The sequence below is a fragment of the Molothrus aeneus genome, chromosome 4, assembly GCF_037042795.1.
Source record: "Molothrus aeneus isolate 106 chromosome 4, BPBGC_Maene_1.0, whole genome shotgun sequence".
NCBI classification, from domain to species: Eukaryota; Metazoa; Chordata; class Aves; order Passeriformes; family Icteridae; genus Molothrus; species Molothrus aeneus.
The window spans coordinates 47075417-47086456 of record NC_089649.1 but is presented as its reverse complement, the minus strand read 5'-3'; the positions used below and the strand labels follow the sequence as shown (position 1 = coordinate 47086456).

Below are 11040 nucleotides of genomic sequence, written 5' to 3'. Positions count from 1 at the left end.
TTACCCATGGTTTCTTGTTCTATGGAGGCGGGTAATTGCTGCCAGCACCACACTTGTTGCTCTATTCTGATCATCTATCATTTTGCTCCCTTGTTTTTAGAGCTGTGTTTCTGAGAGAGAAACTGGTCACTGGCCTTTGTGGACAGAGGATATCTGAAAGCCATTTAAAAGTCTCAGTGGTTATGTATTCATCATCTCAGATCTAACTGACAATTAACCAGGCATTGTTGAACTAATTTCTCACCTATGGGTGCTTTGTGGGTCTTTACAAGCCCTCTGAACTTGCTCTTTGTGTGACTCCCCAGCAAGACAGGATAAGTGATGTTGTGGAGAGATACAAATTATTTTCTTGCACTTTTAGCAGTTTTCTTCTGCAAATACCAGTAGCCCTTGTCTCTTCTTTCTCCCAGCTTGCAGAAGCAGCTGGCACTGGTACCAACATTGCACAGTGCTCTGAGTGTCCTCATTTATTTTCAGCATGCTCTCATGTTAGCTGTGATGCATGTCCAGCCACAGGTTTGCCTTTTCATAGTCTGTAGAACACTTAACATTATCTTGCCACATTATCTAACATTTTCCACAGGCTGACTATGCAAATACCTTGTAATGAGAGCAGATTACTAATGTGAAATGCAAGAGACAATACATGTAAGTACAAAAAGCTTGAAAACTCCTAATTTTTTAACAATTAAAAAATAGGATGAGGATATTTTTCAAGAAGCCAGACAGCATAACATGACTTGCATAACAGATCAGATTATGAATCATATCTGTATATAATCTTCAAAGTCTCTGAGCATACTTTGATGGATTTTTTTACAGGATTTAGACATGCTCACCCTATTAGGAAGGTTTATGTTGACAGTGAAAAAATCTTAAATTTGAATATTCTTTTCTTCTAAGTAGCTTGTGTAGTTTAATGTATGTAATTAGTAGCTAATATTCATTGACATTTGCATTATTTTATCAAAATGATTAAGAAAAAACATGACCACAAACAGTTTGTATACTTCTTCTACACCTGTGGTTAGAATCGGGAAGCTAAAACTAAAATTTATTTGTCCTTACATCCACACACTGATCTAATCCCTTGATATTTAAGTGGTTTAGAAAAATGTGCATTATATATCTAAGTCACAATCATTGTTTCAAACTATGACAGAAATGTGCTAGAACAGGTCCTGCTGCAGGGGTGTGTGACTAATCTTTTAGTTTTCTAATCATACTGTCTTCATCTCAGCTTTCATAAGAAAGTATGTTATGAAAGAAGAAGTTTCTGGATATCTTTATGCATTCAGAGATGGCATGTAAAGAAAATAATGTGTAAAATAAGCATTATTTACTAAAGGTTTGAACTTTTTCTCGTGCTAAAAGGTCTAGATTACATATATCTGACTTCTAAATAATATGTATTCTGTGGTACTCCAAATCCCATCCTCTGAAATTCTGTGCAGGTCTATTGAAGTTGGTAGGAATGTACAGGAAGAGGCAGCAGTACATCAGGGGCCTATCAGTGTGTACTTTGGAATAAAAAAGAACTCCAGGTAACATATATCAGAGCACCTTCTGAGAGTATGGATTCTTCAGCAGGGTGGAGACTCCAGTCTCCCCTTACATATATTTTCCTGCCTTCACTCAGGTGCAGTGACTCTGGTGTTGCTACAGAGCACTCCAAAACCTGGGAGCTGCAGTTCAAACCTCTTGGGCTAAGAAAAACCAAAAACTGTTATTTCCCATTTTCAAAAACAGTATTGCAGCTACAAGCTGAGCAAAAGTTGGACACACCCTTTGGTTTTGAACCAGACTTGATGTTATTAAAATAAGTTGTTGCAGCTTAAGTGTACAGGTAACCAGTTCCCACTTGTCTCACTGGAACAGAACTCTGAGAATGTTCATGGTCCTCTGCTGATAGTGAGGGAGCTTTGTGGCCCCTCACTATCTGCCCCTCACTATCTGGGGTTCAGGAAGACATTCTTAGCTGCTCTCAAGCTTGGCTGCTTAGAGTTGCCTCCTGATGAATGAAGAGAATGTAAAATTGAAAACTGAAGCTGAAAAAACCCTATAACTGGAATGTAAGAATGTAGGTATCAACAGCCCCGCAACATGGTTTTTCTCATGTATGTAAAATGACATTGGTTTGCAGGATGCTACAGGAGGGCCTTTGGGTCAAAGCCATGTACTTGTGGAGCAAGTGTTAGAGAACAGACCTTTTCACTTCAACAGGGAACACAGTGTGGATCCATGGACAAGGAGATTAAAATGAGCTGAACTGTTTTATGAGTAGTGCTATGAAGCAGTTCATATAATCTGCAGCTCTACTTTCTGCCACTTGAGGTCCTCTTTTGTCCCTAATCGGTACAGTTTGCTGACACCAAGCAGGAATAACTCACAGGTGTTAGGTTTTTTCATTGTAACTCTGAGGGTGAAAAATCTTTTCAGAAGCATTACACAAATATGTGTTGATTTGGGTATCAGTTACCTCTTCATATCTGCAAATGATTTAGAACTGTGATTGCTGGGCTTCTTGGAGGCACTGTGTTTATTTTCTTACAATACCCTGCACTGTGTTTTGTTACTGCTTGGGAGGCACTGTGTTTATTTTCTTACAATACCCTGCACTGTGTTTTGTTACTACTTTATCTGCTTTCTTAATGTTCAGCAAATTCTTCTTTGTAATGTTTTTCTTTTCAATACAATTCTCTTTCCCCTCTGACTTGTAAAACACATCATGGCATGTGATTCTGGTGCCTAAAATTAACTTTCAAGCTTGTTTCTAAGCAAAGCAAGATGAATTAAAGTATTCAAGAGATAAAATGGCTTTAGCAATCTGGAGTCTGAAATCCTTTGGATACAGAGTTTCCTTTTGGAAATTCTTTCTCAGACACATCTGCACTGTTTCTGATAGTGAAGAAGATATAACCAAGTAAATGGCTCCTCTTTCTCTTGTTATGCAGTGCAAACATATAAAAAGCAAACAATGGCAGTCTTTTTCAGGAAAAAAGAAAAGAAGTCTGCAGTTCCAAGGTTGATCTAAGAGTGTGCAAACTGGCAGATGCATTTACTGCCACTCTTCACTTCCATGGTTTGTTATTCCTCTCCTGTGCATTGATGGGAGCACTTGCACATATGTGTAGTAAGCCAGATCTGGATATTCAGCTGGCTGGGAAAACAAACAAATAAAGAAAACTTAAGCAAGTGTTGAAAGGTTTGTTTTGTTTTGGGATTTTTTACTTTTTGGGAGCATTGAGGACAGTCTTGCTATTTGACCTACCTTGCTATTTAGCTGTCCAGATGATTGCACTGGCACAAAATAAAGGATGCCAGGAGGGTTAGTATTAGGACACTAGTGCCGGAACTGCTTAAGCTGTCTCAGTCCATGTGGTGGTTCCACCCTGACTAGATACCAGATGCCCACCAAAGCCACTCTGTCACTCCCCTGTGCAACTGGACAGGGAGAGAAAATGTAATGAAAGACTTGGAGGCTGAGATAAGAACAGGGAGAGATCACTCACCAGTTAGTGTCCTGAGCAAAACAGACTTGACTCAGGGAAATTAATTGAATTTATTGCCAATCAAAATCAGAGCAGGACACAATGAGAAGTAAAACAAATCTTAGAAGCACCTTTCCCCCACCCCTCCCTTCTTTCTGGTCTTAACTTTATTCCCAGTTTTCTACTCCTCCCACACAGTGGCTCAGGGAGATGGGGAATGGGGGTTATGGTCAGTTCATCATGTGCTGCTTCTGCTGCTGCTTCCTGCTCAGGGAGAGGAGTCCTTCAGCTGCTCCAGTGCATGTCCCTCCCATGGGAGAGGGACAGTCCTACACAAACTACTCCAAGCTGAGCTCTTCCCATGAGCTGCAGTTCCTCATGAACTGCTCCAGTGTGGGCCACTCTCCCATGGAGTGCAGTCCTTCAGGCTGCTCCAGCATGGATCTCCCACAGGCTCACAAGTCCTGTCAGGACCCTGCTCCAGTGTGGGCTTCCCACACCTTTCTTTTGGGCATCTCCTGCTGCAGTGTGGGGTCTCCAGGGGCTGTGTAGGTGGATTGCTGAACCCTGTGGAGCTCCATGGGCTCCACCACAGCCTGCAGGGGAATATCAGCTCTGCCACCTGGAGCACCTCCTCCCACTCCCTTACTGACCCTGCTGGCTGCAGAGCTGTTTCTCTCACATGTTCTCACTCCCCCCTTCTCTGGCCACGATTACATCTGCATATTAACTTTTTTTTCCCTTCTTAAATATGTTACCACAGCGGCGTTACCCCATCACTGATTTGTCTGTCTTGGAGCTGTCTGCCCTTGGTTCTGTCAGACATAGGGGAAGTTTCTAGCAGCTTCGCACAGAAGCACTCCTGTAATCCTTCTGCTATCAGGGATAGGCACCGTCCCCTATCAGAACCTTGGCAAGCGACCCAACACAACGATTGATCAGCCATGACCCGTTTATCTGCTCTATGTAAAGTGAAGCATTTCTGCATTTTATAAACTTGGCTTTATAAAGGAAATACAGGCCTGATTTTGTAGCATCTGTTGATTTGGAGACCTCCATAGTGGTGTACAGCTAGTGGTAACAAAGGGGATTATTTATAACTTCTTGAGGTTGGAATGAAGGTGCATGTTTTAATCGGCCTTGTTCTCATGGGGCAGGCTTCTTCTGGCTGATGCATGAATCCACTGTTTAGCAGGCAGAAGCTAAGAAAAGAGTTTATGTTTCCCTCTGGATTTCTTTGCAGATCTCATTTTTTAGGGTCGGAGATTATACTTGTGTATTCAAAAATATATGGAAGTTTTGCTTGTCAAACCTATTTGCTTTACAATCTAGAATGAAAGTAGTTACAGAAGCTATAGTCTAAGGAAGTATTTTTAAGGCCAAGTAGTATCTTTTATTTCAGACGAATATAAATGGGGGGAAAGTGCAAACTTTTCTGTCTTCAGAAGGGTTTTCTGTGCCACCTTTCTTTACATCTGTGTCAATTTATAGCTTTGTTAAGGATGGAAGAAGTTTTCTTTTTAAATATGTTTTTATTCTGAACTAGCAGGCTGCATGCTTTTTATGGTCAAGTGAACAAACAGACACCCCCTAAAGGAATTGTTCCTCTTAAACCAGAATTAGATCAGATGAACTGCTACTCCGTGGTGCCCCTATTGGGTATAAGAACTTGGGCTGACACATACTAATATGAATGTCTGGCATGTGGCATGTTATAGAGCTACCAAAGAAGTGAAACATAGCTTGCATTGCTTTATAATTATATTTTTTTACAGAGGTTTCACAGAATATTGTGAAGTGGAAGGGACTTACAAGGATCACAGAGTCCAGGTCTCAAGTAAATGTTTCATATGGGGACTGAACTCCAACCTTAGTGTTATTAACATCAACCAACTGAGCTCAAGAAAAGATGGTGAAAATAGGAAAATATCCTGAGACACAGGCAGGAAGTTCTATAGATATAATTTCAACAAGTTAGTGAGTAAGTGAGAATTTCAAATAGTGTGAGCTTTCATTGCTCTGACATGGGTTTTAGTACATGACTTTTGAAAAGTGGATTCATTTTATTGTGGACTCCACCCTCTTCTCTGTAAAACAGGCAGTGGAAAACAAGAAAAATAAAATCATCTGCACTTGCACATTTTGACTCACTGAGTAAGGCAAAGCTTACAAAAAACCCCAAAGAAACACAAACAGGCTTGTGATCAGTTAATTCAGGGTTGTATGTTAGTGCATTACTCCAGAGGGATAATTACCTTAAATCTGGCACTACTTTAGTTTCGTAGTCCTTTACTTTCTTTTAACTTAACCTTTTAGCGGAAAGGTTTTTTCATTACTCAGTTCTTTCTAATCCTGCACTGAGCACAGACGCTACTCTAGCAGTCTCTAGCATCAGTGTTTCAGCGGCGGGAGGTGCCGGGGCCGGATTTACCCCGGACCGCCCCGGGATGCTGCGCTCGCAGGCCGAGCAGCAATGACCGAGAGGGAGCCTTCCACCCGGGCTCGGGGATGGAGCCCTCGTCCTGCAAGGGCAGGGAAAGGAGGGAGGGAGGCTCCATGCAGTACATTTCCAGGATGGAGAACAATACCATCGTCCCGCACGGAGCACCGCTGGTGGCCCCAGGTATGCCCACAGCCCACCCTGCCGCTGCTGTAATGTTGACCTGACACTTGTGTGCGTTCGACTGGCGTTGCCAGCTTGCAATTTTTCTCCCTTGGAAGAGGGAGATGGAAGAAATAAGGAAATCGTTCCAGGCTAACCGGCCATTTAGCCGCACCGCGCGGGGATCACTGAGCAGAGGGAAAGTGCCGCAGTCCGGCCCCCCCGACCCGGGCCCTCCCCGCCCGCGGCCCTGGAGGACGGGGCAGCCTCACAGGCCACGCCCTCTTCTCTAGCTCAGCCAATAGCATCAGTGCATGGGCGCGGCCCTTGGTCCCCATAGCCAATCAGCGCCGCGGGTGACACAAAGTGGTGCTCTTTGCACGCGCTTTAAAGGCCGGGAAAAACTGGCAGCGCCAGAGCCCAGTCAGAGTAGAGAGGGGCGTGGCCGGCTCGGCCTTCTGCCCAATGGGAGGCCGGGGCGGAGGTGCGGGGCAGGCGGGAGAAGAGTGGCAGCAACCTCACCCAGTAAGAGGGCGAGACTCGCCGCGTCCCCCGGCAGCGCGGGCCAATGGGCGCGGGCGGTGGGCGGGGCGGGGGTGTCCGTGCCCAGGCTCTGGATTGGGAGCAGGGCAGGAGCCGGGCCGGGCCGGCAGCGTGTGCAGCGCTGCACGAAAATGCACTCGGATGCCGCCGCTGTCAGTGAGTAGCGCCGCGGCCGGGCCGGGCCCGGGCCCGCCGCTCGCCCCGCTGTCCGACCGAAAGAACCGCCCGGCTGGAGGCGGCTTCTCTTGCCCCTGAGCCGTGAGGCTTGGCCGAGCGCGCCACCGGGACTCCCGATGCCGGGGAAGGGTTCAGGCCCGCGGGTGCGGGACCGCCGCGGAGCGGGGCGGTGTGTGCGTGCCTGGCGGTGGGGTCCCCACGGGTCAGAGGGAGCCCCGCGGCCCTCAGCGCGCTCTCCCGGGTGGCGGGGGCGGGAGCGGGCGGGGACAGCAGCACCGGAGAGGGCCGGGGGCGCTCAGAGGGTGTGACGCAGTTTGCCCATCCCAGCTGGTGAGCGGGTGAGGCTGCGGCCGGCCCTCGTGGCCGGCTGTGAGAGAGCCGGGATTGCAAAGGGGAGCGCGGGCCGCGGAGCTGCGTGTGTAAGGGAAGACGGACGGGGGTGAATTCAGCGGGTTCCGCCGGGCCGGTGCGGGAGAACCGGGCTGCTTGTGCGGGGGACTGGAGCCGCGGCGCATGGTGGGAGGTGAAGTCCCTGCGGCGGCGGCCCGACGCAACGGGGGTGGCGGGAAGCGGCCTGGCGGACTACAACTCCCAGCGGGCCCTGCGGCGGCGCGCTGCCCCCGCCCCGCGGACCCCCGGCCGGCCGGGCCGTCCCCGCCCGCCCTGGGCAGCGCGGGGGCATCGCGCCGCCTGTTCTGGAGGAGCGGAGCGAGGGCTTTGTCTCCGCAATCGAGTTTCTGGCTGCGCGTTCCGAGCAGCAGGGACCGCCTGCTGTAGGCGGGTTGCACGGTGCAGGGGGTCACGCATCGGCGTGGCCGTGGGGTGGCCGGGGTTCAGGGATAGGCACCGTCCGCTGCAGAGACCTGGCGGTCGTCCCGAGCACAAAGCTGTCCTTCTCAGCGGCGTGCCTCTGAAACCTCCCAGGAACGTGTTCTCACTGCGAAAGGATTTGCAGCTCTGAGATGCTTTATTACTGTAGAACTTGCTTGTGGGAAAGATAATGAAAATTGAAGCTTTGATCGTGCGTTAGTGAATGATAGTCCGACTTTTGGACAAAGTCCGGAAAGCAGTGCGGGAAAGAAATGCTGCATAATGCCTGGATTTTCTTGAATCCTCCTGTGTCGCTCAGAATGAGATCTCGTACAGGGGCAGCCTGGTAAAGGCTCTAAATCGTACGGTTATATCATTTTTAGTGGTTCTGGTTTATTTTACCTTTGTATTTAGGGGTCATTATGTGTTGGTGGTGAAGGCTGCCATTAAAGCAGGAATGATTGCCTCAGAAATAGAAGGATAATTATTCTAGAAAATGCCTTCTGTTCAGTGTCTTTTGTCATATGTCCTGTCAAAAAAAATGCAGGTCCTCATTATATGCATGCATAAATTGAAATTACAAATATTCCAGGGCTCCCTCATGTAGGATGATTTGGCGACACAGTGATTTTTAATTTTTTTAAATTTTAACTTGTCTTCAAAAAACCAGTAAGAGTAGTCTTCCTCAGCCTTCAGCTGTTACTGGCTTTTCATTAACAATGTGCTCTGGAGTTATTGAATCTTGTGCCTCAATTTTTGTTTTTAATTGCATATGTGTTATTTTAAATAGATATTTTTTCCTAAATTAAGTAATTTTATTATCTGTAGCTTCATAGTGGTTGGGTTTTTTTTGATGATCTAAATGAGCACTTCTTCTTGAAGCAAGAAGTGTTCATAGCATAGTTTTGCACATACAGAACCTGGCTTATGGTAGTCTCTTGACTGAAGGTTTATTTTGAGCCACCTTTTTGATCCTTCTTAGATCCTTTTCTGTTCTTATGCTATAAACTCCATTAATATGTTTTTGCTCAGTCTCAGTTTTAGTTTCTGAATACACACCTTTATATGAGGAAATCAACTTTGCTTTTATCTATTGAAGATGCTTGCTTAAAAGTTTCTTGTAGCTCCTGTAGCTATAATTGGAAAAGCCTTCTCTGTATAAGACCATGTAAAAGGTTGAATTAGGCAGGTAAAGTTTTGTTTTACTGCTTCTCTTCATTCTGTTGTATCAGGATGAGCTCTTATTTGTGTAATTGCAGCACTTCATTTAAATTTATTTTTGTCTGAGTACTTTTTGTGCTCTTAGTGAATTATTCATCCTGTGTTTTCTTTAATTCCCCTCCTCCCACACTTTCTTTGCAGGTACTGAAAGCAAAGACTTTGGGCTTTTTCAAAGCATTAGTTCTTAGTTTTGTTTGTGTCTTCAAGCAGAAGAAGATAACTCGCTTAATTTGTCTGTCTTGTGCTTGCCAAAAAGCATAGCATTAGGAAGTACAGTACATCCTGTGAAAGTGTTCATCTCTTGTATCCAGCCTAAATATTAGAGCATTTAATAGTGTGGTTATTTCTTCTACAAGAAGTAAGACTACTTAACAGGGGCTTGAAGCAGAACCCTTAATTTATATGTGCCAGCATTTTTGTTGTACTCTCCAATTAAATTGTTTTATTTACAATCATGGTCTGATGTTAAACAGAATTTTTACTTTTGGCTCATAAAGAGATGGAAACAACTACCAGTTCATTCAGTGGGGGGCGTGTGTATATACATATAAAATTGTGTGTATGTAGATGGTTATATATATTTATATAGAGTTAGAGCTGCAAGGCTTTAGCTCATGCTGGGGAACTGACTGGTGTGGCACACTTGATGCAGATGTGTCGCTGCATAGACTGTGGGACTGGGTCTGCTCAGCTGCTCATTACTGCTCATTAGCTAAAGAGGACTGCTTCCCTTGCTCTGTTAATAAAGTGGTTTGTAGGAGCACTCTAATCCACTCAGTCAAATGTACCTGGGTTAGCTCTTGCCTCTTACTTAAGTTGTCTGAACTGACAGGTTGATTTCTTGCCTGAAGTGGGTTAGGGAATGTGGCCATGGCCTGTGCTGCTGGCAGGCTGTGGGGTCAGTAAATTTTGGCAGGGAGGAAGAAGCAAGCAGCTGGGACAGTGATGCCTTTGACTGGCATAGCTGTTTCTAGGCTATTGCAGCTCCATCCTGAGCCACATTCCAGATGTGCACGGTGCTGGATACCCTGTAGCAGGTGCTTGACAGGGTTGCATTTCTGCTGAATTAGCTAGAGCACAAGATACAAAGTTTGTATTAGCTTTATGCCCTTTGTAGAGTGCCAGGTGACACCTGGCATGAAGTTAAGAGTAATGCTTGCAAACAGCTCTCAGTGGCAGCCAGTGATGCAAAACTAGCTCACTGACACTTGTTTGAATTAATCTGATGGTAGAATAAGTATTAGACTGGATGAACACTTGCCATCAATGGAAGCAGATGTTTTGCACCAGAAACCCACTTAGTGTTAGGTCTTTGCTATATATAGCACAAAACACCCAACCAAAATCACCTCCCCCCAAGCAAACCCAAATCCTGCCATGAGCCAGTTATGCAGAGTATTTTATCCTGTATTTTAGTATAGGAGAATTAGCCTAGCTCTTATTTGTTCAATTTAAGGTCAATGGAAACGTATTCAAACTAAAGTAGCAGTTACACAAATTTTGCACTGCTTAAATTGCTCTAAAATTCTCAAGTAACTTTAAACTGCTGTAGATCTTTTTGTAAACAAGCCTTCAGATTAGGATACTCCAAAAACACGTAGGTAGAATAAAGATTTGTTCCTATGGGGGCAAAAAAGAATTATGCTTTTTCCTATCCATGTAGCATGCAGTGACCTTAAAATATTTTGTTGAGGTAGTCATTCTGAGTGGTAATACCGAATGTTAAGAGTTGAATGTGAATGTTTACTTTTAAATTATTTTAGAGTACGTTTAGTAACTCCTACTGTATTTTTTTCCTTGGGTTTGGGTTTTCTGTAGGGTTTTTTATTTACTGGCTTAAGTCAGACTGTGTTTTGCTTCAGAACATTTTAGGCTGTTGTGTTTGCAAAATTTACACAAATTTGCAACTGTGGGTTTTGGATACTGCTGGTGTCAGCAGTAGCTCTGAGCTTGGTGCAGTTCTGGGTGCAGGCAGGCAGGAGAAACATTCTGCAGTATCCTGTCTTCAGCTTTAATGGCTAGGTCCTTATGCTCCTCCAGATAGCTTGGATCATCCCATCTAAATGCCTGTCCTTGCTTTCCAAGCTGGAATTCACTTCTGTTTTCCATACTTTCTGAATCATGCTCTTTATTTGACCACACCAAATCAAGGGAGACCCTGCTTTTCATGCCTGTTCTCTGCCTCCCTTGACCCAA

The 11040-nt window shown here is 45.2% G+C and overlaps 1 protein-coding gene across 3 annotated transcripts in view; it reads left to right on the top strand.

The window, feature by feature from the left end:
* Positions 1–6680: 6680 nt before the first annotated feature.
* The window catches only part of DCUN1D4 (defective in cullin neddylation 1 domain containing 4), a 40731-nt gene continuing 36371 nt past the window's right edge, over positions 6681–11040 (top strand). For 2 of the 3 annotated variants that reach the window (XM_066548442.1, XM_066548441.1), the window contains exon 1: positions 6681–6792. In XM_066548442.1, coding sequence (XP_066404539.1) covers positions 6768–6792 — 25 coding nt within the window. In that variant the 5' untranslated portion in view covers positions 6681–6767. Of the gene's footprint in view, positions 6793–7951; positions 7970–11040 lie in introns of those variants that run through there. The other variant, XM_066548445.1, reaches the window with a different exon arrangement.